At 53.6% G+C, this 26,657-nt stretch overlaps 8 protein-coding genes across 9 annotated transcripts; 3 read left to right on the top strand and 5 right to left on the bottom strand.

Moving 5' to 3' along the window:
• Positions 1 to 504: 504 nt before the first annotated feature.
• CKM354_000214100 (uncharacterized protein) lies at positions 505 to 3,334 on the top strand (the record flags this gene model as incomplete). The annotated part of the gene is made up of 3 exons (XM_044797289.1): positions 505 to 694; positions 778 to 2,101; positions 2,149 to 3,334. The coding sequence occupies 3 exons, from the start codon at positions 505 to 507 to the stop codon at positions 3,332 to 3,334; spliced, it is 2,700 nt and encodes an 899-aa protein (XP_044653224.1).
• A 1,094-nt stretch (positions 3,335 to 4,428) lies between these two features.
• Positions 4,429 to 5,720, bottom strand: CKM354_000214000 (uncharacterized protein; the record flags this gene model as incomplete). Of its 2 annotated transcripts, none has more annotated exons than XM_044797288.1 (4): positions 4,429 to 4,625; positions 4,696 to 4,983; positions 5,036 to 5,344; positions 5,498 to 5,720. In XM_044797288.1, the coding sequence occupies 4 exons, from the start codon at positions 5,718 to 5,720 to the stop codon at positions 4,429 to 4,431; spliced, it is 1,017 nt and encodes a 338-aa protein (XP_044653223.1). The 2 variants fall into 2 exon arrangements, with proteins under 2 accessions (XP_044653223.1, XP_044653222.1); XM_044797287.1 differs by having other exon boundaries at positions 5,513 to 5,720.
• A 644-nt stretch (positions 5,721 to 6,364) lies between these two features.
• CKM354_000213900 (uncharacterized protein) lies at positions 6,365 to 7,612 on the bottom strand (the record flags this gene model as incomplete). Its single annotated transcript, XM_044797286.1, has 1 exon — positions 6,365 to 7,612. The coding sequence occupies one exon, from the start codon at positions 7,610 to 7,612 to the stop codon at positions 6,365 to 6,367; it is 1,248 nt and encodes a 415-aa protein (XP_044653221.1).
• A 1,348-nt stretch (positions 7,613 to 8,960) lies between these two features.
• CKM354_000213800 (uncharacterized protein) lies at positions 8,961 to 11,708 on the bottom strand (the record flags this gene model as incomplete). Its single annotated transcript, XM_044797285.1, has 1 exon — positions 8,961 to 11,708. One exon carries the CDS (start codon positions 11,706 to 11,708, stop codon positions 8,961 to 8,963), a length of 2,748 nt encoding a protein of 915 aa, XP_044653220.1.
• Positions 11,709 to 12,551: 843 nt separating this feature from the next.
• CKM354_000213700 (uncharacterized protein) lies at positions 12,552 to 17,363 on the bottom strand (the record flags this gene model as incomplete). The annotated part of the gene is made up of 3 exons (XM_044797284.1): positions 12,552 to 16,525; positions 16,576 to 16,975; positions 17,028 to 17,363. 3 exons carry the CDS (start codon positions 17,361 to 17,363, stop codon positions 12,552 to 12,554), a joined length of 4,710 nt encoding a protein of 1,569 aa, XP_044653219.1.
• A 2,701-nt stretch (positions 17,364 to 20,064) lies between these two features.
• CKM354_000213600 (uncharacterized protein) lies at positions 20,065 to 21,370 on the top strand (the record flags this gene model as incomplete). Its single annotated transcript, XM_044797283.1, has 2 exons — positions 20,065 to 20,569; positions 20,625 to 21,370. The coding sequence occupies 2 exons, from the start codon at positions 20,065 to 20,067 to the stop codon at positions 21,368 to 21,370; spliced, it is 1,251 nt and encodes a 416-aa protein (XP_044653218.1).
• Positions 21,371 to 21,879: 509 nt separating this feature from the next.
• Positions 21,880 to 23,303, top strand: CKM354_000213500 (uncharacterized protein; the record flags this gene model as incomplete). The annotated part of the gene is made up of 2 exons (XM_044797282.1): positions 21,880 to 23,157; positions 23,208 to 23,303. 2 exons carry the CDS (start codon positions 21,880 to 21,882, stop codon positions 23,301 to 23,303), a joined length of 1,374 nt encoding a protein of 457 aa, XP_044653217.1.
• Positions 23,304 to 25,394: 2,091 nt separating this feature from the next.
• On the bottom strand, positions 25,395 to 26,226 carry CKM354_000213400 (uncharacterized protein; the record flags this gene model as incomplete). Its single annotated transcript, XM_044797281.1, has 2 exons — positions 25,395 to 25,652; positions 25,717 to 26,226. 2 exons carry the CDS (start codon positions 26,224 to 26,226, stop codon positions 25,395 to 25,397), a joined length of 768 nt encoding a protein of 255 aa, XP_044653216.1.
• Between the last annotated feature and the right edge of the window lie 431 nt (positions 26,227 to 26,657).

The raw sequence follows: 26,657 nt of genomic DNA, 5'->3' as shown, positions 1-26,657 counted from the left end.
CTCGCCGTCGCAATATTCTACACGGCGCATCCCTTTGGCCTGCGCCCCCGTTCTCCACGCAACCGATCGACACCCTCTAGCGTCAGCGCGATCGACAACGACGACATTGCGGAGTGCAACGGCCATAACATTCGTCAACAGACAGCGTCAGCGGAGACATGCTGGTGAGATAGACTTTCGACTCTGTCAGCGACCAGGTTCCGGGTTACAGAAGCCTCGAGGTCAATCAAGGCGCCCACGGACCACGGAAGCATCGTCTCAGGGACAACAGCGACAACATCGCCAACACTTTCTGGCCAGCACCACGACCACGGCGACAACGGAACGACTGGGCACACCACCGGCGACGACGAGAGGGAGGCGGATAGATTGTCGAGGAGAGTGAGATAATAGCAGCAGCCACGCTGGCTGCGAGCCAGTAGCAGCAGCGTCGTCTCCGTCGGCGCAATCTTCCTACACCACACTCGTTTGATACCACACACACCCGACCACACGTAGGACAAGATGTTGCGCCCGGCGACTCCGCTTTCTATTATTTTCTTCGTGGCTTTTGTGCTGCTCTTGCTTAGCACGTTGTCCACACCCGTCATCGAGGGCATTCCGCTCGGCTCCTACCAGGGCTACAACTTCGGCGTGCTAGGATGGTGCAGTGACGATGGGAGATGTGAAGGGCCGGTAATTGGTTACAGTACAGGTTTGTCACTCTGTTTTCGCGGAAGAAGGACACATTGGGTGTGATCCGGCACGTCGCGGAGAGCTAACATAACGTGTGCGCAGATGGCCTCTTCTCCGGCGGCACCAATGCCAACAATGAAGCGTTCTCTCTTCCGTCTTCGACACGACATAGCTTGTCCTCCATTCTAATCGTGCATCCGATCGCCGCACTCTTCGCATTGATATGCTTCGGTCTCGCTGTTGCGGCGCATTTCCACGGACCATCCCATTCGCCGCGCTACCTGCTCGCATTGTTGATCCTCACCTTCCCGACCTTGTTGATCACTCTCCTGGCGTTTCTGGTGGACATCTTACTCTTCGTACCGCACATGCAATGGGGAGGATGGATTGTTCTTGCAGCGACAATCCTCATCGTCGCGTCCAGTATAGTGACATGTGCAATGCGAAGGACACTAGTAAGCAGGAAAGCACGCAAGAAGCGCATTGCCGAAAACGCGGACATGAATGGTCAAAATTACTACGAGAACCTAGCGGCGAACCGCATGCTGGTCGATACATTACCCAAGGGAGACGTGCTTCCCAGAGCAGAGAGTCCTCCGCCCATGAGTGGAAGCACTGCTGTCGAGAAGGGCAATGGCCAATATGCGACTTTCGAGATGAAGAGGCCGGACACGAACAGCGATGGCTACGCAGACGATCGTGTTCCTCTCAACCCACACCGCGATCCGAGCATTCGATCTACTAGCACGAACGGCAGACGACCCACATTCGACGAGAATGTGCCACCAATGCCACGACCGAGCCAGGAGCATGGCATGCAGAGGTTCCCCAGCAGAGACCAGTACGGAAATCCAATCGCAGAAGGTGCAGCAATGGGAGCGGTTGCTGGTGGTTTGAGGCACCAGAACTCAGAGGGTAGCATGGGCAGTGGCCGATCCAATGGCTATCCTCCACGAGGGAGAGGCTACGGCCCGCCGAACCGCGGATATGGCCCACCTCGGGGAAGGGGAGGCTACCCTCCACCAGCCGGCTTCAACGGACGTGGGAGAGGAGGATACGGGCCACCACCACCAGGGTTCAATGGACGAGGCAGAGGGTACGGGCCTCCGCCACCTGGCATGATGGGCAGAGGAGGGCCGCCACGCCCTATGCCTCCGCCTGGATATGGAGCAGACCCATACTATGGCGCACCAAGAAACACGCCTCCACCTGCGCCAATAGATGATCAATTCGTTGCTGGCCCCATCGGACAAGCAATCGAGATGGACGAGCGGACTGGAAGCCCTGCAAATGCCCACAACGCATACGGTCTGCGGGATAGTGATGGTGATGTAGCAGGAATGGTTGGCCTGATGCAAGGACGATCAGATGCGCCGAATGGCGATCAGCCTCTTGCATCGCCATCAAGCTTCTACTCTGGCGACCAGTGAGTTTTGCGGGTGACGATAGAGTATATGTGCTAACAGTGAGCAGGAACTATGTGCCACCACGGCAACAGTGGGCTGGCCAGCGTTCACCACTCTCAGCACAGCACGATGCGCCTTTACAGATGCCAGATGCGCAAGCCTCGAAAGCCACATTCGAGACCGTATCGTCAATGCAAGACCAGTCTCACGCGACGCAATCATCACGAACGTTACCGCTCAGCCCCGTTCCAGCGTCTCCGGAGCCTGGGCAAGGTCCGCGAAGTCCACCTCGTGTGCGCCATGAGCGCTCCGGGTCACAAACATACTACGAAGACGTTGATCCTCGCTTCGCCGAAGACCCAGCACCGCAACCGCCCTCGGCCGTACACCCCGCACATCGACAGTCTGGCATTCCCAACGCCCTGACGCCCGGTGCAGCTCAACGAGCAGTATTGCATGACGGCCCCGCACATCAGCCGGTCTACCAGAACGGCAGCACACAGCACTATCGTATGAACTCCCCTCCTCCTCCTGTAGATAGCACGCGGATACTCTCGCCTCATGCTGAAGAAGCTGAAGTTGCGGATGATGCACGGCACACAACTGACCAGGATGATAGCGACGAATCTCTAAGACGTGATCATCATCATCAGCTTCAGAATCTTCCGCATCATCATCCGCACTTTGAGCACAACATCACGCCCCCGGACGAACATCAGCAATATCAAGCGCAAGAACGACGTTCTAGTTACGCGGGTTCGGATCCGGGCGTGAGAATTGTGTCTGGGCCGGGATATCCGCTGGAAATCATACCTGATGGAGCGAGAAGTCCTGGCGCGGCGTCCGAGTCAAGTCACTTTACATCGGTCTCTCAGAGGGGCGTGAACCCGAACTGGAGACCCGGTATGCCTGTTCAAGGGCCTCCAGGGTACGGAATGGGTGGCGGATCCGAGGTACAGATGAGGAGGAAAGAAGACGTGATACTGAGTGGCAACCCGGATTTCAGTCTGCCGATCCCTGGAGTCGGGAGAGGGAGAGGCGGTAGCGGGTTAGGGATGAGAGGGAGAGGCGGCGGAGGAAGGGGGAGAGGCGTCAGAGGCCCGAGTCCAGCTTTGGGATTGACTCCTGCAGGGCGATATCCAACACCTGATGTCGCCGCTGCTCCTGCTCCTGCGGTTGATGGTCCGGGAATGGTTGTACCGGTGTTAGGGACTGGAACGGGTGGAATCCCGCCTGCGCATGCGGTCGGGTGAGACGTTTTGGATGTGATACACCACAGTTTTTGATGGGCTTTTGTTTTTTTTGGGCGACAGCATTTTTGGGCGGATCCCGCATTTCTTCGTGCGGTTAGCGATGTCTATCTTCTTCTTTCATGGCCAGCCCCGAGTGAAAAGGGCTTTTGGAAACACTTCTGATTGACATCTTGTGATACAATGATGAGATAAATACTACAATCCTTCTTGGGATGATGAAAGATGGATAACTTTGATCCTGTTTCCCTTCCCTTTTCCGAGTCCAATCACCAACTCCCTTTGCCCAAAAAAATTGACTGTAGATTTTAGAAAATGTACGATAACATCTTATGTATGACGCCGGGTGGTAATGTTCGCGATGATATCTGGAAACTGGCCGAACGAAATTTGGGTTGAACGCACTGTGTCGCTTGAGTGTTTTTGAGGAGGAACATATTCGAGAAGGGGCACAACAGCATTCTCAGGAAGTCATTCTCCTCAACCTCTCAGAGACTTCGACAATGCTAAAAAATAATAAAAATTACACGCTGTTCTGGGTGAGTGAATGAGTACACACAAGAGACTTTTGAGAACTCTTTGATGATTTTACCTCCATCTACTGTACGTCTCATTTCTGCACATCGCGCCTTCAAATCCGTTCCAGTGAGAACGAGATGGGACACGGCGATCCGATGCAGCAGGAAACAAGACAAAACAAAAGAATTGTATGATTGTCGTCTTGTCTTTTTGCGCCAGTTCTCCATCCATGCCGCCCGCAGCAAAATGTCTAGCTGCTTTCTGATTGCCCGCGCAGATAAAAGAACGAATACTGGATGCATCTACTAATACCCATACACCATGACCTCTTCCCCACAAGCTGATCTTCCATTTGTACCATTTGGGCCCCATGGTGATGACGCCTTAAGTGCTCTTGTGTGAATGTATTTGTCCCATGCGACGCAAAAGTGCGTGCGGCCCCCAATTTCTCACTCTTGCTTGTTGCCCGCGGTTTTTGCCAGCAATGGTGTGGCCAATCCCCTCTCATTGACAAGCCACACCTTCTCCTCCATTTGTCTCGGGTTGGAACTTGAGATGTTGTTCAATCCTGGCCTCGCTCATGCTATTGGCGACCATGGCATGGGTACCATAATGCGGCTCTTCATCGTTTGAATCAGCGGCACGGTCTTGTGAACCGTCTCGCCCCAACCGGGAATGCTCCAGCTCTGCTCTCGGCGGGCGCGGCGTTCTTCGAGGTCGGCGAATTGCCAGAGGTGGTGGACTTCGTTGAGGGCTCCGATTTGGACGAACCAGGCTGTGAAAGAGCGACAAATTAGCAAGTATCCCATTGAAGACCGCCTTTGGGGTTTGTTGTCTAGACCTACCTCCCACACCCTCCATGACCTCTCTTCTTGCCGCCAGGCCCTTTTGCCAGTGTGTCTCCCACTCCAGCAAGTTACCAGGATGAAGAGTGTATGATCTCAACTCGAAGACACCTCCCAGCTGACGAGGCGGTGACGTAGGCCAGAAACGGAATTCCTGCATCAGCGACGTCTTCTTAGACGTGATGAGTGACTTCAGCTTGCGATCGAACTCGGCGAACTCAGGCGAGTTCTGGATGCGGTGCAATGACTTGTGATAACCGGCATAGCGCTGGTACTCCCAGATGTGAACTGTGACGCGTTAGCCGTGACCACTCCCATCTTCTTTCACACAGCTTCTCACCAAAAGTATCACACTCTCCCACCTCAGTCCTCCAGCTTCCCACCAAATTCACATGGTTATCCCCATCTTTTGCAACCTTCGGGTACCAACCTCCCACGAGCTTGACATACTCCTCCACCTTATCCGGCTTGACCTCATGAAACACAATACTGTGCACATACTTGCCTCGCGCCAGGACTTGGGAGAAAGAGCGTTCAATCTCCCGATCCATCTCGCGACCCTCTTCGGTGCCATGAATGACGCGACTGAGCAGGCCGGTGCCCTTCTTCTTGTCGCCACTGGCAGCTTCGGCTTTACGCGCGGCTTCCCCTGCAACGGAACTGAGTGAGCCCAAGAAATGCGAGGCGTTTTCAGAAATGCCGTGAGCGGCATCGTTAGAAACGGAGTGGGACAACTTAGCATCACTAGAAGAAGCAGAGGAAGAAGAAGAGGAGGAGGACATAGCAGACTGTGAGGACGCACGCTCTGATTCTTTACGCTTGCGGTGGGCTTCGGCGAGGTTGTCGCGGAAGTGCTTCTGCTTCTTGTCGAAGACGTGGCTGGTGTCTGGTTCGATGTCGGCGAGGGCGGGTGCTTTGCTCCATGCTACCGACGCGCTCGTGAAGGGTCGACTGGCGGTGATTGCTGTCGGCTTCGTCGAGGCGGCGGACAGGTTGGAGAGGCGGGGCACGAAGCGACGCGACATGGTGGAGGTGGACAGGCGTGTGCCGGTCGCCTGTGGTGTCAATGGGTCGCTGGCGGGCGGTGGTGGTGTTGGCCGCTCGTCTCCTGAGGTTGGCCGAGTGATGTGTTGAAGACGGAGCTCTCGTGGTAGCTGGCGGTGCTGACGATGATGACGGCGGTGATAGGTCTGAGTCGGTCCGGATAGCTGCCTGGGTACGTTGCTCCTCACAGTGATGCTCTGCCCGTGATCTCCCCTCTTCGTGCTTGCTGCAAGCTTGCTGGATGCGTGTCTGCAAACGGCAAGCCTCCAGAAGCTGCCGTGAGCTTGGACGCCCCTTCCCCGCATCTCTCCCACGCCAAGCACCAATAGTGTGAATTCCTCCACTGCGGCTCCACACGGCTATACTCGTCTCGTCGGTTGCCATGTCTCACACCACCTGCTCACCACGTTGCCACTACTCTTCACCTGGAAGCGAGCTACTGCATGTGAACGCCAAGCTGTAGTTTGCTTGGTACACTATACGCGTGCATCGAGTACGGTGCCTCAGCGACGGTCGACTAAATCGGGGTCACGAAGCTCGACAGGATATGTCATACTTCTCAGCTATCTTACATCTCTAGCTATATCATCCCGATTACTCATTAAATCTCACCGATCATCCCCTACTACACCTCCACCTTCACACCATCCTTCCAACCTCCTACCCATCCCTTCACCGCCTTCATAAACTTGAAGAATCCCACATTGAACTCCTCATGCCCATACTTCTTATCCACCACTCTTTGCGGAAATGCAATTCCCGCCCCATAGACTCCGGGCAATACCTTTTTCTCGCCTTCTTTCCCATACCAAAAGCACCCCCGATCATGATCAAATTTGACCTCTTCGATTGCCTTCCCGTTAGAGAACTTCAATTCAGGAATCGGATTCCTCGAATACCCAATCGCTTGTACCACAAAACCCGTCTTCCCGTCGCTCAGATGTTCTCGGTAGACTGCTTCTTCCTCGCCCTTCTGGTATGCAACCTTCTGTACGACCTTGCCAACATCACTCTTCTCCAACTTTCCTTCTTCCAAATTCTGCTTTGCCCAGTCTGCTGCTTCACCTTTCAACCCAGTATTATCCCGCGCGATGTACGAGTCGTAGTATTCGGCATATCGTAAAGGATGGCGCGTGAACCATTTGATTCGCAGGTCGGGTTTTGATGTGAGAGCAATGTGAGATAAGTTCATGAGGACCAAGACGGCGGAATGTGAGGCGCCGATTACAGCAACTGTGGTGGGTCCGAGAGGTGAGAGGAGGGATTGAAGGTTGGTGGGTGATAAGGCGTCGTCAAGATTGATGTGGCGGATCTCGTTTGGAGGAGAAAAGGGGAGAGGTGGATCGAGAGGTGAGGAGCCGGTGCACAGAACCAGACGTTGGGTTTGAATGGTATTGCTCGAATTGGGTAGATTGAGTGTCCAGGTTTGTGAGGTAGGGTCGAGAGAGCCTTGTGAAATCCGGCCTAGGTGTGTTGTGATCGCAGGGTGCTGTTCGAGGCCTTCCGTGAGTATGAGGCACATGTCCGCCGCGTGGCCAAGATTGCACCCTTTTTCTTGATCAAGTTGGCGTAGAGCACGAAGCTTGTCTTCGTTGCTGGCCTTCGTAGTCGCAGTACTTGATCCCTCTTGAGCCTGCGCTCCGCCGACAATTTCTCTGAATGGCGATAGTGCTTGGGCATAATCGATAAACAGCTTCACCTTCGTGTTCGAAGGCACTTCCCGGTAGTACTGGTTCACTCTCCCGCCATTGAAGTACTCATCAACCCACAGGATCTTCCCAAGGCCTTGTTCCAGCAAATTCCCAACAGCTGTAATCCCAGCGGGCCCAGCTCCCACCACAACAGCCTCATAAACCTCCTCAACATTCGACATAGCAGAGTCCCTACGGACCTGCTGTGATGAAGGATCCGCATGCGTAGCCATTGTTCTTCTCGTTCTTGATGAATCCAGAGCGACAAACGGCATTCTCCCAGACCTGAGAGAAATGTCTGAACTGGCTTTTATATCCCTCGAAGATAGGCCAACGGAAGACAACAAAAGCGGTCTGCGATGACCCGCAGCAGCAGTAGCAAACGTAACCAACCCCCTCCTCCCACTCAGACTCCCAGCTCCCACGCATTGTCTTACGCAAGAGATCGCCGCATCAGATGTCGTCGTGCGCGTTTGCCGCAGAAAAGCATTTCGTGTCTCTCCATACTGCTGAGAACTTCTCACCACATGTCTTCCCAACACGCTTCTCTGCGCAGTAGATGACATGTTTCCGTATTCTCCAGCAGCACGGGATCTCTCCTACAGCGCAGTCACTCCCCGAGCAAAGCCCTCGAATAGAATCCTAGTTCAAGCTCCTCCCAACGGGAATTCAACAAAGACCTCGTTGGATAAGCAGTATAGTGGTCCCGCAACCAGGTTCCCGAAACAACCACCAGAGTCCACGAAACTTCCGGATTACGCGCGAACCGGTGGACTTCTTGCTTGTTCAATGCACGCACGTGCAAGTAGTCGAGTTCCTGTTACGATAGGCTTGTAGAGGAAGTTCTGTAGCCGACGAGCCGATGCGCAATGCCTCGAAGCTGTGGTTCGTACGTCCGCGACCAAGCGAAGGGGTGAGCAAGCGGTGTCGATAGGACAGGAGCTTGCGTGGCCAACCGTGCGTCTTGTCTTCTTCTTGTATTTTGTCGTCTCAATGGAGTTTGTACTTTTGGCAACGCTGTAGAGTCCAGCAAAGTGATGTGAGTCGAGAACTTTCGCCTCTCGACGACGTTCAGAAGTCTTGGCGGGAAAGAAGTTCCGAGATCGGCGCTGGCTGGAAGGCACAGAACAGCAAGAGAATGCCAAACAGCGTAAGAAGACGATGAAAGACAGCGAATGGCAATCGTTCCACGTGATAGATGAGCAATAGAGCGACAAGAAGGTGATGGAGAAAGTCGATTGAAAAAGTAATGTAAGTTTTGCTTTGCTACAGTGGAAGAAACCATCACCTCATTCCGATCCCGCATGAGCACATCACAAAAGACACTTTGCCACCGAAATTGAAAGAAGGTCAAATGATTATTTTCCCAAAGAGAATGATCTCTGGTCTAACAATTATGCTCCAAAGAATGATGCACCATTTCCTGTTCCTGATCCATGCAGTTCATCCAATGCCATCGCTGCCATGCAATCGTCCAATAATGAACGCCACGCTCATGTCCGCTAAAGTCAAGCAACCAAAAAGCACACTCTAGAACCACCTCCTGTTATCCAGCTTCTCTCTTCTCCTCTTCTCCTCCAACTCCTCCCTAGGCCCCTCAAACTCCAAGCAGATATCGCTGCCCAACGAGCCCTTGCCGACTCTCACGTCCAAGTCGAAAATACCGCCCCAGTCGCCTACACTAAAGCTCGCTCTTACCGTAACACCACCTTTCCTTACTTTCGCCTCCTCACTCAGGAACCTTCCGAGCATGTTCGTAACTCGCCAGGCCAAGGCATTCGGCGCATACTTTGTGCGGAGTTCCTTATACCATCCTATCTCAGGCTCCTCATCCGCGATCACCGTGAGAGCGGTAGAGCTCGGCGATCGAGTATCGGTCCAATAGGATATAATTTCGCCGTCACGGGGAGCACCTTCGAAGTGGGTGGGAAGCCAGATGCTAATGTGGATGTTTTCGAGTTTGTGGAAGTGTCTGAGAGAAGAGAGGAGTGGAGTCGTGATGGGTGGCGGATCCAGGAGGAGCGGAGCGCCCTTCCAGCCGCAAAACTTGAGCTCGCGGACTGTGCGCGCGTGGTAGGATGCGATCGTGTGTAGCATGGGAGGCTGGCCGTCCCATCCGTACATTGGCTGGAAAGTGAAGGTGTCGGGATCGGGAGGGTGGAGTCTGCTACCCCCGAGTGCGTTGACAGTCGACTTATTTTCCGCTTCCATATTCGCGCGGTCGTGTTGGTCTACCACTCCAATTACGTCGGCACCATCGTGACCCCAGGTGTTGCCAAGGGGACTGCAGATTCCTATGGTCACGATCTTCTGTAAAGGACATGCATGCAGAGCGCGAAGGATTTCTCTCCTCTCATCGCGAGGCATACCGCCTTCAATTTTGATGCTCTCCAGCTTCCTCAGTTTTGGAACGAATTCCGAAATGAAGCGCCTGCGTCGCTCGCGATAGATACTGTACTCCAACTCGCCTTCGTCGGTGTAAGGTTCTCCATGTTCGCTGTACTTTGTGTCAACCCGCAAGTCCACCAAGTTTCGTGCCAGATTGTCCATAACAACGTCAACTCGGCGTCTGATGCTTGTCGAGGGCTTATCTGAGAAGAAATTGCTCATCGGCCATGCCAGGCATCTAATCTCCGGGTGCGCTTCCATGAAAGCTAGAGGAGCAAACGTGGGTGAGCTTCCATCCTGGGCAGCAGCCTGCCCATTCGCGAGTCGCTGCTCTGATAGTTCCGGGCTCGAGTCAAGGAGGAGGATCTCCCACGGAATTGTTGTCCCCAAGACCACGCAATTGCGAAGCTGAAGTGATCTCAGATTTGGAAATCGAAGCTCGAAGAACTTGCGGTACATCCCGACCCACTGTTGATATGCCCGACCAGAACCTCCCATATAAGCCGTCCGATGATCAGGACCCATTATCCAGTCGAGATTGACTGAAGTCAAGGTATCACTAGCGTTCCTTAGCATCAGCATGGCAGCATCTGCAGATGTTACCGTTTCCCGTTGCATGTTCAGCAGACGCTGTGGCATTGATCTTGCCATTTCCGCGCCTAGAGATACGTCCAACTCGACTCCTCGATATGCCATAACGGCTCGTTCTCGTCGGGTCAGTTTGCCGAGATTACGAATATGCTCAGGCAGCTCGATAGATGCCTCCAGCGCTTCATACTCCTTTTCATCGTATTCATGCGCCGATTCAAACATCTTGGCCAGCGGACACTTGTCATCAACTTCCAACTCATCCTCAAATATGCTCCCAGGTACTTCCTCTTCGAGCACCGCAAGCTCTTCCATGCGCCTGTGGTATTCCTCTCCCGCTCTGAGCTCGGCAACCGCAGTATTCGTACTCGCTTCAAATCTCCCACCGACGCCATCCTGGAGCGGCCGTGTTGACGAGTGTCTTGCATATACCAGATGTTTCGCCACCGACAGCTCCGCAGAACTAACGGGTCGAAATGGCAACCTCCTCAACCGCACGCTCTTCAAACCTTCAAAAGTCAACCTTGTCGGCAACTCGAAAGGATTGCCCACTCTCGGATCCATCTGCAAGTTCAAGCCCGCGGAGATCCTGCAATTCTCCAACCATAACCTTTTCACATTCACCACGCCCTCCTTCCTCGCTCTATCCTCGTCGAAGAAACCTCTCAGTAGCGCATCGACCAGATTCGCATGCCCCAGAATGATCCTCAAAGTATGCACCTTGGTCATATTCGCCACCGCCATCTTGCACAGCGCAATCGTCCTGGGATCCGACGACAACGTCATGCCCGAAAACGACATCTTCGGCAACTCATGAAAGATCGCCGGAGGCGGCATGTGACATCGATGAGTCAAGACTTGCACATTCTCCGCGAGCTTCGGTTTCGTGGCAAGAAGGAACAGTTTCTTGATGAGGGGCGTATCGTCGTGATCGTCATGGCGTGGTTCTTCCGGGATGTCATAGTCCGTGAAACAAGAAGGACCTTTGCAATCTACGAGATCGACTTCGCGCCAGAGATACGGCACGGCCTTGTCGTAGCACCATTTTGACGTAAGGCTGAGATGCTTTAAGGCGGGGCGGTTCAGGTGTTCGAGAATGTCCTGAAGGAGTTCTTCTGGGAGCTCGTGGAGTTTCAGAGTCGCTGATGAATCTTTCGAGTTGAGTGCTTTGCTGTGGCTGCCATTTCGCTTCGAAGCAGCATTCGTGGAATCCATCTTTTCGAAGCCGTGCTGCTTGGGAAGGGGAGGTGAGTTCCGGAGATCAGGAATGGTGCGTCTCCGTTCGAGAATTTGACGAGTCATAGTCGAAGTTGTCTCGCGGTGCACATGTCGGTGAGAAGGGCACAGGTTTGTAGTGAATGTATTGAGCAGCGCTGAGAAAGTTGTTGTCCTTGTGTTCTGGCTTCCTAAGCGCAAGAGCGAGTTGAATGACGTTTGGCTGCGGAAGCTTCATTAGCGCGTGGCGCACGGACGATGTCAAAGTGGTAGCAGCGACCAAAATACCACAAGTGAAAGAGTAAAGAGCTCCACTCGAGCAGTGCTTGCAGAGTCACTTGAGTGTTCGCACGTGCCAGACACCATCTGTATGCTATCACGAGGTGGTAGTAGTTAGCAAGGACGCTCGTATCCTTGATCATAATCAAGCGGCAAATAGCACTGAATTCCGAAAGGTCTCGATTGCAACACTACTATACACTACCCACCCAGTACTCTCCCTTACTCATGCCCCGCCCTCTCTGACACACGCAGCAATAGCAGCAGCGAATGAAAAGTACAACAATGCATACGAGCACAACAATCAGAGGGTATATGTCTACAGAAAAGCAAGTACCGCCCACGGGTACAGAGTTTCGTGTCTTTCGAACTCATGGCAGAGAGAAAAATCCAAGCCAAACATGCCGCCCGCCAACCCGACCCAGATACCAGTTTCTTGCCCCCCTTCGCTCGACCCACACAGAAGAACATACAATGATCGTCGAGACCAGGCCAAACAGGTAAAAGCGCCTCATTCTCGTTTTTTGTTTCCATTCATTCTCGTATTCGTCACAATATACTCGAAGGATCCAGTCCAGCAGTATAAAGTCATCGAACAATGCCTTGTATTACGCCACAGTGATATGTTGTTTTCGTACAGATGGCTCATCTTTACAGCATTCCGCCTGCCACACCGAGCCGCGGTGTAGCAGTGGGTGTGGGTTCGTCCACACTAGGCTTTCGTTGCGCGGCCGGGCTCTTGCTCTTCTTGGAGCCGTCCGAGGTGCCGGGTCGTGTAGCATTATCGTCGTCATCATCGATTTCCAGCCCTCTTCTCCAGTCCATAAGACTGCTGTTGCCTCCCGCCGTGGTAGGCCCGGCTGTGGTTGGCGTCTTGTCATAATCAAAGCGATCAGATAGACGATAATTCTTGTTCGTCGTCTCCCAGTGTGTCCGCAGAGCGTCAAGCTCGGAGGCAAGGGAATCGAGAGCCATAGAGTTGCGACCCTCGTTGCCGGTTGCAGAGTCGGAAGCGGAGTAGGTCGAATCGCCGCCTGTGGAAATCTGTCGTGAATGACTCTTCAGATGCTCAGGCAGTTCACCAGCATCGACGCTCGACTCGCTCACGCTAGGCGCACGTTGGTGTACCACGCCATTGAGTGTGGGTGTGCCACCTGGGCTGCGCATCCTTGATTGCCTGCGATAATTGTCGACACTCGACTCAACCTGATCCAGCAATAGTTGCACTTTATTTTCAGCATCGCGAGCTCGTTCTTCCAGTAGGGCATTCTCTTTTTGCAATCGCTCCATGTCGGCTTTGGAACTCTCAATCGTCGATCGCAAGTTTTCGAGCTCAGTCTGCGCAGTGCTTTGCGACGTCTTGCTTTGCGAAAGCTCTTGTTCGGTTGTGCGAAGCTGTTCCTGCATCTTCGTGATACGGCTCTCGAGATCGTCAATTGACCCTTGTAGTTTAGTCTGCACAGCCGAGACTTCTTGCTTGAGTTTCTGACGCTCGCCCTCCCAATCTTCGTTCTTACGCTCAGTCGCTGGAGTGCTTCTGGCGCTCGACTCCATGTCTTCCTTGGCCTTGGTGAGCTTCTTGTTCAGATCAGCGTTCTCATTCTTGACACGTTGCATTTCCTGCTTCATCTTAGAAAGCATTTTCTCCGTGCCACGGAGATACTTGACTGCGGCTTGATGGTCGTTGTCAAGAGCCGCAAGCTTCTCCTCGTACTCGCGTTTCATCTTGTCGCTTCGGCCGCTGACTTCCTCAAATTGCTGCTTCAAGTCTTCGTGGTTCTTAGCCTGAGCTTCGAGTTGCTGCTCCATTTCTCGAACTCGAGAGGTGTCAGGAGTGCTGAATCTGTTGCTGCCTGGCGAGTCCAGTCCTCGTGATCGCCTCTTATCTGCAGCGCTGATGCCACGCTCGTTGAGAATATCCTTGAGAGAGGCGTGTTGCACAGACAGAGCGTTTGTCTCCAGCATATGTCTCTCCAGCTTCTGCTCCAGCTCTGCCTTTTCACTGCCAAGAGCCTGGTTCTCCTTCATCGCAACCTGCAATTGCTTCCGGATGGAAAGACCTTCGCGGCTGGCTTGTTCTTGATACGACTCAAGGCCCGCGATGCGCTCCTCTGCTCGTCGCAGTTTCTCAGAAGCAGCATCGGCAGCTGCTTGGTTCTGTCGGACCTGGGCTTGCGCAGTCTCGACTTGCTTTTGGAGGATCTCAACACGCTCGTCCTGAACACCATTGGCTCCCACGTCGCGGCTTGTGACTTGTTGCAGACCACTCATGACAGCTTCGCGGTGCGTGCGAGCCTCCTCGGCATGCTTCTCGGCTAGCTCTTCAGCTTCCCGAAGGCGTCTCGTTGTGCTCTCCAGCTCTCCGACGCGCTGATCGTGCTGAGATTTGAGTTCGCGAAGGCTGGACTCGAGCTCGTCCCGACTACCGCGTGCATCGTCAAGCTGTTGTTGCAACAGGTCTGCTTTCTCCTTGGAGGCCTGCACAGCCTTCTCCAACGATGAGAGCATTTCGGTCTGAGTGCTGCCTTGGTTTGTCATGGATTCCAACTTTTGCCGAAGCTCGTTCTTGTCCACCTCGAGAATCTTGTGTTGTGTCAGGATCTCCGTGTGGCTTGCTGCAGCTTCACGATGTGCCTTTTGCGCTTCGTGCAGCTCAGAGCGCAGACTCTCAACCTCGGAAGCGTGCTGTTGCCTATACTGATCAAGCTCCAAGACTCGTTTCTGCGCAGCGTTGGCAGTGTCCTCGGCGAGTTCCCGTGCCTTTCTCTCGGCTTCAGCTCCTTGGATTAAGGTGTCGATTTGACGCTTCAGCTCGCTTTGCGCTTCCAGAGACGCTGCAAGTCGACGGCTAATATCGTTATCACGATCCATCTGCTTCGTTTCGCTGTCTGGTTGGGAGCCTCCTGAGCCCGCCAGTCTCGCCTTTGCAAACACAGCCTCATTGATTGCGGTGTCCCGTTGCCGCTCAATCTCAGCGACTCGTGTGGCTGCGTTCTTGCTCTGCTCTTCGATCGTCTCCTGCATTTTCGCCAATTCGCCGCGCATCTTCAGCAAGGCCTCGATTAAAGGCTTGTCATCGTCATTGAAAGTTTGCTTGCTGCTCTCATCAAAAACAGGTGATTCCGTGGATCGCGCCTGGTAACCGGATTTCCTCGCCAGAGCCAGCTCGGAGGCATACCAGGCATTCTTTTGCTTGATCAGTTCGAGCTCCCTAGCCAACTCTTCATACTGCGAGGTCAATGCAGGCGATGAGCCAAGCCCAGAATCTTGTGGCCTCTCATGTTCTTCTGAGATCTTGCGCACGCGAGAGAGTGGCTCATTATCAACAGAAGGCCGTGATGGCTCCTCGAAACGGTTTTGCGCTTGTCGAGACGTACTTCTTGACCCAGTTCGTGACTCGTTGCGTGACTCCAGACCAGGAGTCTGTGGGAACGATCCAGGCAGCTCTTGCGAAGGAGTGTAGGTTTCGGGTTTCGATCGTATCTGCTCCTCTACTTGTGGTGGCGCGGTAGTCTGGTCTCCCTCGAAAGTGGGCGAAGTAGGCATAGATCGATCTTTCGGAACAGGAGAATTGCGAGCCGCTGCAGATCCTGCGATTGCAGCCACGCTATCAAAGCGTTGCTGAGGTCGGACGCTCTCATTCGTAGGGCTGAGTGCCCTCTCCGCAGGTCGTGTGGGCTGCCGTGTGGTCGCGGGTGGGCCGATCTGACGAACTTGTCCCGGCGCTTGGGGTGGCGGGCCAGAAGGTGGTGGCTGTCCCGGTCGTGGAAGTCTTGACCCGCTATCTGGTGACCGAATGCGGTTCTCTCCAGCACTCCCACTCCTCTCGCGATCCATCAGCTCTGCTCTCTGACCTGGGCCCGGGCCCGGGCCTCGAATGTTGCTTAGCGACCCTGCTCTCTCGCCGCTCGGCCGCCTACCCGAGGGTGGAGTGCCAGACGTCGCGTCAGGAGGATATCTAATCTTTGCAGTGTCGAGAAAGTAGGCCAGGCCGAGCTCAACTGGGTCACGAGGCGCGCTGCTGGGCTCACCAGCCAGAACGACAATGGACTTTCCGACAGTGGTCATGCTGTGGCCTGATCTGGGACTTGGGCTCGGGCCCATGTTTTGGAAGGTGTACCATCTGCGCGAGCTGATGCGGAAAGCCGCCAGATCTCCCAGATCATTGCCCTCCTCATTGCGTCCTCCAAAGATGTACATGACGTCGCCAACGAGTGCCGCGGCGTGTCCTTCACGTGCTGCTGGGATGTAGCCGATGCAGTCTAGTTGCGTCCACGTGTTGGTGTGCGGGGAGTATGACCAGACATCGTTGTACCAGTGAATGCCATCTGTCCCTCCGAAGAGATATAGCCGATCTTGCCAGGTGATCATTGTGTGGTTCGTTCGGGCTGGTGGGATTTGGCCATGTGGTGGACCACCATCGATCGTGTTCTGGATGAGGATCTCCCATTTGTTCGTTGCTTGCTGGAGAGCGTTCAGGTCGAAGGCTACCAGATCGTTAAAAAAGTAGCCTTCCACTTGACCTCCGAAGATGTAAATTTTGCTGCCGAGAATGTTCAATGTATGCCCGTATCGTCCTGGCGGTCGCGGTCCAGCAGGTAACGCTCTTGACCATTGTTTGGTGGCTGGAAGGGTGTCAGTATTGCATCACCTCAAGTGAGGTTGTCCTACTCACAAGTATTGAGGAGATAGAGCGTATCGTCCAGCTGATCGCCCTCGTCCATTTTGGTGTCTCCACCAAATACAATGAAGGCATTGCCGACTAACAAGCTCGCGTGTCCCACACGTGGCCCTGGCCCTTCGCTCGTGGTCGCAACAGGAAAACAGGTCATGCTTCCCATCCCAGCGGCGCCGCACTCAACCATCCATAGATCGCCCTTAACGGTACTACCATTGATGAGTCCGCCCATGAGATATATTGAACCATCTTTGCTCGAGCTAGAATTGACTGCAGCGCCATAGCGTGGGAAGGGGTTCGCGTGTGTGACTGTGAAGTTCAGACGGCGCTGCGACCACGGATAGGGCGATGCGTCCTGTGAAGGGCGCGTTTGTTGCAGAGGCGTCCTCTGGCCCACCTGTGTTCTACGTTAGCTTATCACTATCAGAAGCGCCTGCTCTTCCACATACTGCATCCTGGCTCGTTTCTCTCCTCTCACGCAGTGACTTTTGCTCTGGCCGCGGGCCATCGTCTCGAGGCGCTTGCATCCGCTCATCGGCCGGTCGTGCTTGCGGCGAGGGCTTTTCGAAGCCCGATATCGAGTTCAAACTGTTGTTCACGCTCTGCGGAGGTGTAGGTGAGCCCGGCTTCGCGCCATTGGACTGGTGGCCGTTCAGCGTAGGTATTTGGCTCGGTGCGCTGGCATCTCTGGGCGTATGCTCTCGGACGGCGTGTAATGACGGCGCATTGGAGCTGGCGACGGGACCGGAACCGCCCTTCTTGGACGATTTGAACAAGAAGGACATGTTCTAGGAAAGTGTGTAGATCGGGGATTCGACGCGGCCGCCAGGAGATGTAGCGCAGACCGGGTCAGGCGACGGAGGGCTAGTCGCGGTGCGCACACATCCAGCCCGGCTCGTCGATGCGCGCGCTCGCCGTTGTCCAGCGGTGGAAGGGGACGGTGGGTGGTGGTGCGAGCGAAGCGCCGCGGGTTGGGTGATGGCGAGGAGTCGGGGTCGTGGCTGGCGTTTCGGCGCGGGCTGGCGAGGGAATGCTGTTTGCCCGCTTGCTCGCTGCCAGACGATGGGAGCACGCACACACCTCGTGGCACAACGGGCGCGGTACAATGGAACGGGGTGGTGGTGATGTGTATGAACAGCAGAATATCGACGACGAGACTGCGCTGCACGAAGAGACCGCGCACGCACGCACGCTGCCCGTCTCGTCCTGAGGCTGGGACAGAAAGTCTCCTCCAGACAACTTCTCCTCCTGGTTCGCTGCGAGGTCGACTAGCCTTCGCGGTGCGTCGGCAGACATTCCGTGGCTTGAGCCTTTCCCACCTCTCAGGGAACTGTCCGCCTGGGCGAAACTTACCACGCAATGCCCTTCGGCACCCCAACTGTCGACCAGAGCACTGCTACAACTGCCCGGCCTCTCGTGCGACCCTCGCCATGCTCCTCGTGCTGCCGTTGCTGCTGCTTCACAAAAAATCCCCGTGACCAGGTCCCAAACTCTGAAACGCTTTCGTTCAAGGGCTCATGCAGAGTTGCATTAGCTTGCAGGGTTAAAGGGGAAGATCGACGGCCTGTTTTGTAGCCTTACGCTCGTTCCAGCACTCATCAGATCGATCACGGTTGCCATTTGGATAAAACAGCCAGCGCATCTCATACATTGTGCAAATGCCCTCCGGCTGTTCGCAGTGCATTTGCTGCTGCTGGAAGAGGTTATCGCACGGCCAGGCACGCCGCGAGTCGTGCGTCCTTAGCTGCATAATGCAGCTGTAAGATCGAAAATACCAAAAGGAGCCGAGCCGGTAGGCTTCCGAGGCACGCATCCTGGTCCGCAGGAGTTCACACAATTCGCGAAATGACCTGGCGGCCGCAATCAGGGCCGCTCATCGAGATGGCCTGTTTTCCTCTGTGGCGGAAACATTGTGGCGGAAACCAGGCAGGGTCTGCAACGACACGTTCAAGTGGCAGTGTGCCAGAAAGCAGCGAACCGCGCTCAGTGCATGAATCCGACGGGGCCAGCCGGAAAGGTTCCGTGAGGATTCAGTTCAAAGTCATGGACACCAGCAGACACCTGTCTCGTCCTTCTTCCATTTGTCGGTTCAGAAGACTAGCTGACGCGGCTGTATGTGTACAATCTTGACTACCGATGTCGAGTATGCGGGTCCCGCACTGACAATATAATGGGGACATTGCATGGCACAGCACGCCGGCGAAGTAAGAGGACCAACACAAGACCTTAGCGAAGGCGAAGTATAGCACGACATGCGTACATGAAATTCTAATAGACCACAATCATGCATACACTGCGGGAAACATTGACATAGCGGTAGCTCACATATGCTTCTGTCCCATATCTCGAATGCCCAGCCGGACAACCAGGTCTTGGACTGCGGAGCTGGTGGACGCCGCCCATCGTATCCAGATCTGCCCTGACTCGGAGGCATTACCGGCAAGCTCGATAAGGCTGCAATAATCGGAAGTTTTCCCGTGTCTTTGCATGCTTCTCGGATGGTCTGTCTCGGACATCGAGAACAGTCGCTGGACGACGAGGAAGACATGGCACGTTCTCGTCGCCATCTAGACAAGTTCAACATGCTTTACGTTGGCATGCAGGCCCAGGAGCAATTATCAGAGACATACAGATTCCGATGGGCTTAGCCACCGCGACATCCTCATCGCCACATGTATCAAGACCAAGCCCACACGCAGAGATGAGGCTAAGATCACTCGCCCGGAACAGACCTTGAACTCGACATGAAGACAATCGATTGTTCCTATCGTCAAAATGCGGTCGGTCTTGCAAGATCTTCGCGAAGGGTTTCCGTACAATCTTGTCCGTTTCCATAACTCCAAAACATCGCTGGTTGTTATGCACAGAGCGTCGTTTCCGCAGGCGCCTGAAGATGCACCACCTAGTTGAGTTGCCTCGCGTCATTGTTGTTTTCGCGCCTTCCACACACAGCTCACTTCTCGACTCACGCGCCGTTTGCTCTTCACTTCAGCTTCGCAGGACTTTCTTGGCGTTTGCCACCTGTATTTCAGCAGCTTACCCCCTCTTTCCAATCCTCTTCCTTCCTTTCTTCGCCTCCCATTAACATAAGACAAGCTCTGCGCCCTCACAAACAAACCCACCCCTCAATCGCCAACACCATGCTGCCTTCGGATGCGCTTCGCACGTCCGTTGGCCGCAAGCGCCGCCGCAAGAAAGACGAAACTTGAAGCACTCCGCGACCTGATCGCTTCCTCACTTGACGACCACCATCATCGTAAGACAAGCTCTGCGTAATTCAAAACTCCATTCACCTCCACTGCCGACAAGATTGCTGCCTTCGGGTAAGCTTCCGACATTCACCTGCGGCAACCGCTGCCGCGAGAAGTTGAAAACGAAGCAGACCGGAAGTCTGTTTCTTTCTTCTTCTTCTTTCCAACTCTCAACGCAAGATCAGCTCTGCGTACTTCCGAACCCGACCATCACAACTTCCAACAACAACTCATGATGGCTGAGACTCCATCGCCATTATCCCAGAGCCGCAAGCGTCGCCGCTCCATAAACGAAGATGCCAGAGACCAGGAAGAAGCCAAACAAAAGTTTCGAATCGCCGAGCACATTGCAAAACGCACGCTCACGCACAGATATTCAGATCGCGCACTGGATATGCCGCTCGCGTTCATCGACTTCGAAGATGAACAAGACCGCAACCACTTGAAGCTCGATGCGCTGAACCGATGGGACCATCCTCTGCAGCGAGGAGCCGCCGGTGGCAGGCGAGAGATGATTGTGGCTAGTCAAATTGAGATGTGGGAGTTGGGAAAGCCTAGACCACCCTTGTTCTTTGCTGCTTGGGATGTCGACGATTGGAACAGCCCTAGCTACGAGTCTCGGGTAGGCACCGATGTCCAGGAGATGTGGGATTTCAAGTACGAGGGCCCGGCAACTATTTGGGGCACCCTCAACCAACTGGGCGAGCTTGTCGTTCGTGCCTGGCCAGACGCGTGGGAAAGTGAGTTGTGCAGCTCATGCCCAGACCCCGATTATTGTCGCTAACGAGTTGGCAGATCCGGTTCCTATCAGCGATGAGACACGTGCCATACTGGCATGGAACACAGATATGGGCGCCCTCAAAACTTCTGTCAAGCGCGCCGATGCCATAGCTCGAGCTTTCGAAAATGCAGAACGTTCCACCGACCCAGATCGCCGCATTACAAGAGACGAAGCACGCCTAATCAAGACCTACGTCTCTTCATATAGAACTGGCCTAGACTTTGTCAAGCATGCCGGGTGGCTAGACTTTCATCCAGGAGAGCACGATCGATGGCAAGAAGAGCGTCAGGCACAAGGCAAACTGGTTTGGCAACGCTTGCAAGATGCCTATGGCCCACTAAATTTGCCTTCTAAAGATACGTTGGCGATTGCGGCAGTCCTCACAGTCCAGGCAACTTCAAAAGACCTCGGCGCTCCAACACTCAAGTGGCTGGATGAGTCATATTACGATGCGATGCTGGTCCTCATACACACTCGTATCTGGTGCTCGACTTACAATTCACCCGGAAAGAACTCCATTCAAGGCTTTCCATTCGACTACAGCGACACACCTCTCGCGCTCGTGGACAATGCAGGCAAAGAAAAGCAAGGCGTCAAGGAACTGTTGGATGAGTGGAAGAAGCTGTGCAACAAGGGCATCGTGACTACGAGCAAGGACCTGGAGCATCTACAGTCTGCCAGCCCTATCGCGGCAGATGCCCTGAAGTCCCGCCTACGTCACCACAAGGACGAGACTGGCATTCCTGTGTCGCAGGCTTAGGGGATCTCAAGAGACGCTCCGAGAGCTCGCTTGAAGTTGGTGTCGGACGCTTTGCAGTCCTTCAGCCATCGTCAAATGCTGCAGATGAGCATGACGCGTCTCAGCAGAAGCGATTAAGAACTTATGCACCACATGTACAACTTTGGCATCCAATTGCGCAGCGCTCAGGCAAGTCAGATGGGATGTCCAGGTGGTAGCATTGAGTATGGCAAAAGTTCTTCCGCATGCATGCAGGCCACCATGGTCCCCACCGGGCCCTCCGGTGGGAGAATTCTCCACGCATCTCTACGCAAACAGAACTGGGCCGTAAGCATACGACTTTGTTGACGATCAACATTTCTCCGGAAACCAAACGCTTAATGCAATTAGGGTGTGGAGATGGAGGGGCTTAGCAAAGCTTGAAAGGTGCGAAAAGCGGCTAGCGACGAATGTGATATGCTGAAGGCACAAGGTATAAAAGCAGAGACAGGTAGGGCAGTAAATATGATTTCCAAAAAGCACAGCCCTCTATGTCTTCGATCATCTTGGCCTTCCTGGCCACTCAGGCCTTGGGTGCGACTCTTCACCCACGACAAAGCTCCAGTAATACTGCAGTGGTAGACCTTTCGGTCAAACGCGGTACTCCTCAACATCTCGCCTCTGGCTTCATCTATGGCATTCCAGACACAAGTGTCAACCAAATTCCGGCACACTTCTACCAAGACATAGGCTTCAATTATGCTCGAGTCGGCGGAGCTCAGCTCGACCAAGGAGGCTGGATCATGGGGAAGACTGCCTATCAAGCTCGCTTGAACAGTACATACAACAACTATCTCACATCCCGAGAATATGGTGCCAAAGTCATCATCCTCCCTCACGACATCTGGGGAACAGATCATGCCAATAGCTCGACTCATTGGCCAGGCGATAACGGCGACTGGACCGACTACGACAATTTTCTCAACACGTTGTTCAGCGACTTGAAGAGATTAAACATGCTGGACAGCTTGGTCTACGACATCTGGAACGAGCCAGACGGCAGCGGCTTCTGGGCTCGAAGCGAAGCGCAGTATCTAGACATGTACGTTCGAACACACAAACGTCTTCGACAAGACTCCTCCCTCAACGGCGTCTTGATCTCCGGCCCATCTTCCGCTGGCCAGCCCTCTCTCAACAACAACTGGTGGACAACCTGGCTCCAACGCGTCGTCCAAGAAAACATCATCCCAGACCAATACACCTGGCACGACGAGCCAGGTGACCCAGCGAATGATGCAAACAACCTCACACCTCTCCTACAAAAATACAACGCCCCTTCCCGACCCGTCAACATCAACGAATACGCCACCTTCGACCAACAAACCTCTGTCGGAGCAGCCTGGTGGATCTCCCGCCTCGAACGCTTGAATTACATCGGACTGCGCGGAAACTGGCTGAGTAAATGCCAATTGCGAGATTTCATGGCCAGTCTCGTCGGTAAAACTGACACGAATTCTTGTACGGGTACGGGATACTACGGTAATGGAGAGTTTCAAGTATACAAATACTACAATCGTAATATGACTGGAGTTCGTGCTGGTACGACGGGAAGTGGTAATGGGGTGATGGATGTCTATGCTACGATTGGAGCGGATAAGGTGAGGACTTTGACGGGATGTACGAATACGGGAACGTATTATGTTACGATCAATAAGTTGAGTTCGGTTGGGCTGCCGACTTCTGGGACTTTGAATATTCAGACGTATGGTCTTGTTGATCAGGGACATTTTGGGAGGGTGGATGCGCCGACTGATCGTGGAGTATATGGGGTGAGTTGTTCGTCCGTGCTGTATGGAGATTGTACTGATTTGGTTCACAGCATACTTACTCGGGCGATTCTGTCACTTTTCCGATCTATCAGACTACTCAAGATCAAAAGACTGCATGGGCGTTCGAGTTTAGTGTTGGGAAATGATCGCTAGTGCGGCATTCTGAAGTTAATGTTCTCTGGAATTGTGCTATTGAGCTAGGTTTGAGACATTGAGGCACGTCGCAACATTTATTTGCCTATGCAAAATCATTTTGTTGCGTATCGTCTGTCGAATTCTTGTCATCCATATGTGTTCTCCCTCAACATAGGTTTTCGTCAAAGTTGTGTATCAATTGCAGCTCAAAGGGAACCGTGCCAACGGATGGCGCTCGTCAATATTGATGGTGTATTTGAATCACAGCCATCAAATTAAACTTCACTTCGTGCCGCCAAGCTTTTCACAACTCTAGTCGTGCGGATGTTGGTCAGATCTCCACCAGCGACAGAACGACAACCGATGTATCTATTCAACAACAGTATTCAGCATCGAACAGTGTGAATTAGCATTCAAAAGACAAAACTATAGCCTTCTGGCAATATCTCTCGACCAGGACGAGCAGGCTTTGCAAAAGTGCAAATAATGTATACAACAACGTGCAAAAAGAATCACATCTGGAGGAATGAACGTATTCCGAATCCGGGAGTCGAACCCGGCTCTTTCCGGTGCTCATAGGGCGAGTATGAAAGCGGAAGATGCTAGCCGATACACCAATTCGGATGCTAATGGCTTCGGACCATTGGCTGAGAAGCATGGTTTGTCAAAATCTATATTAGCTCAACAAATTTCTCCGACGTCGGTCAAGCTTGGCACCCAACCTCAAATCCTGCAACGCTGGCCGCTGCGATGCCCTTCCCTACTGTCTCGCGGGCATATTATCAAATTTCTCAAGCGTGCAGTAGACAGCGGTACCAGGCCATATAGAGGAGCATCTTGACCAGGCTCAAGGTGCTGCGAAAGACGAATCCTGCGCGTTCCCAGCGATGCCCTGTGTTCTCTCAGCAGACTGACGACGTCTAGACAGTGTAAGCAGTCACGCCGCTGCCGGGTTACCAATTGTGTACAAAGACCAGGGCCACGGAGTATATGACATAGTATCAACCAATGCGATGTGCAAAACGATCCTATACTCCGCACGAAGTACTTTCGCAAGCTCGGCCGGATCAGATTACATCGGCTACCGCTCGAAGACCAATCTTGCGTGGCTCCGAATGCCTCCACCTATCGCCTGAAGATCCGCCTCCGCCATAGCTATTCGCATCACCTCGATCCATCAACGATAGCATGAATCGTAATTAGCAAGAGATGGACCAGTAGTGTGGAAGGGGAGAATGTCAACGCGCGGAATATAATGCTGAAAGCCATTGCATGCTCTCTGAGCATGCTATCCCTTTCACACGGTATCGTGCACCTCTTGGACTGCAATGCATGGTCTGGGGCTACCCAGGGCAGCCGCGACGCCAGCAAAGCATCACGAAGAGCTGAAAGCCCTCCACAGTGCACCAGATGCAGATGGTGCACCAGGCTAGCTCAGGTCCTTACAGAGCATGTTCATTCTGCTCATATATCTCTGACGACTGGGCACATTGCACGCCATCGAGCGTTTCGATTTCCGTTCAGGCGATAGGTGGAGGCATTCGGAGCCACGCAAGATTGGTCTTCGAGCGGTAGCCGATGTAATCTGATCCGGCCGAGCTTGCTCACATAGGAATCTCATGCGAGGCTGAAGACTGATGTTCTTCGGAGAATGCTGACGTAAATCTAGTATCCAGTCGGCACTTGGCCTCTACGACAGGGGTAAGTACTGGTGTAGCAGACTTTGAAGCGAGAGAAGTGTTCGGACCGTTGCCATCTGCGCGCACGATTAGAGCACGCCATGGTGTCACTTCCATCAAGTAGTTGCACGCAGTCTTGAGGATCGCCATTTCGCAGAAATGATAGTCAGTACAAGAAGGCTTGACTGCTGGTAAGGTTCGCTTTATCTCATTGTGCTCCCGGAGAATCACGGCTGCGCTCAGTGGCCAGTCTTTTCTGGGAAGTCCTTGAACGACGTGCGCATGCAGTCCATGCTACGCTACACTACGGCAACAGCAGTATAGTGCCCATCGACTTCGCAGCCGGGACGAGTCAACAGCATGCCAAACAGCACACCAGTGGGTCAATGTCATTTTGTCGGCGCTCGCAACCGATTCATACTTTCAAACTCGCAGCTTCGCTTTCATATCGAATGGCCGATACAAAGTCTTCTTCTGCCACCAGCTCAGCTTTGTCGAATCATTGCAGTACTGATTACTTTGGACCAAGACGGCACCGATCAGGAATTTCGCGTTCCAATGCGTGTGACCAAATTTCCAATCTGTGACCTGCTCATTGCCTTTCCAACTCGCCATTTGCTCGAGAGCATTACTGCAGAAACATTGACTGACATTACTGTTCGTATGAGTGGGATGCGAAGTCTTTTCGAAAGCTGGTGCGTAGTGCGTGACAATGATGACTCGTCGTTTGCTCCATTCCTCAGACAATTTCGGCGAGGGTGATTTGTAGCCATTTCAGATCGCGTTCATGCTCAGCATTGTGATCTCGAACTCTCCAGTTCTTGATGCAATTGAAATCATTGGTTAATCTGGTGTAGTCTGCCGCAATGTGCGAATGTAGTGTGCAGCCTAGGATCGTTGTGCTTGAGTTGGGAATGTCGAATCTTGTCCGGTTGAGGAAATGTAGCTTGCCACACATAGTCTCGTCTTCGACAAAGTTCTGTGCGATGGCAAGACCTTCTTCGCGGCTGCTACCGTAGAACTCGTGGTTGCCAGCGATGAGCAGGACTTTGTCGAATTGAGAGCATTGTTTGGCGAGGAAAGCTCGATATAGCGCTTCATCGCAGAAACGCCCGATATCGCCTGCGAGAAGGAGAATTGGGGCGTCTTTGGTGATCTCGAAGTCGTACTTCACGCGTTCGAGATGGAGGTCTGACATGAACTGCACGGATGGCGCTGCATCTTGCGAATGCGGTTTATGGCGTCGCGCGAGCATGATGCATTGTGCCTCTTACGGCTGCAGGAACTGCTTCAAGCAGGTTCTCGATTACTGTGGCCTATATTTATCAGAATGCAAGACAGGCTGAACCTGAAGCTGTGAGGTGCGGGCGATTCAGATCAGCCACAGTCGCAACCGCCAAGCACAAGAAGCTGTTCTTCGCGTTCATCGGGGCTTGGGGCTGAGCTGGCATACATGCTAGCAGTCCTGACCGGGTTGTCCGTAGATACAAGTTCGAAGACCATTTTGTGCTTATGATGCGTTCGATGTTGTTGGAAAGGCGCGCTGGACGCGTTCGACTGTCTGGGACCGAGGCTTGGCGTGTACGATTGCGCTAGACCGCATCGGGATGCAGCTTCCAAGTGAAGCTCAGAGCAACGCTTCTGATCTCACAGCTTTTCCTTCCGTCAAGCCTATCTTCTGCGCGG

The sequence above is a fragment of the Cercospora kikuchii genome, assembly GCF_019650295.1.
Source record: "Cercospora kikuchii DNA, contig_00001, whole genome shotgun sequence".
NCBI lineage: Eukaryota > Fungi > Ascomycota > Dothideomycetes > Mycosphaerellales > Mycosphaerellaceae > Cercospora > Cercospora kikuchii.
Note: the sequence above shows the minus strand (reverse complement) of the source record. Positions and strands in the feature narration are given on the sequence as shown.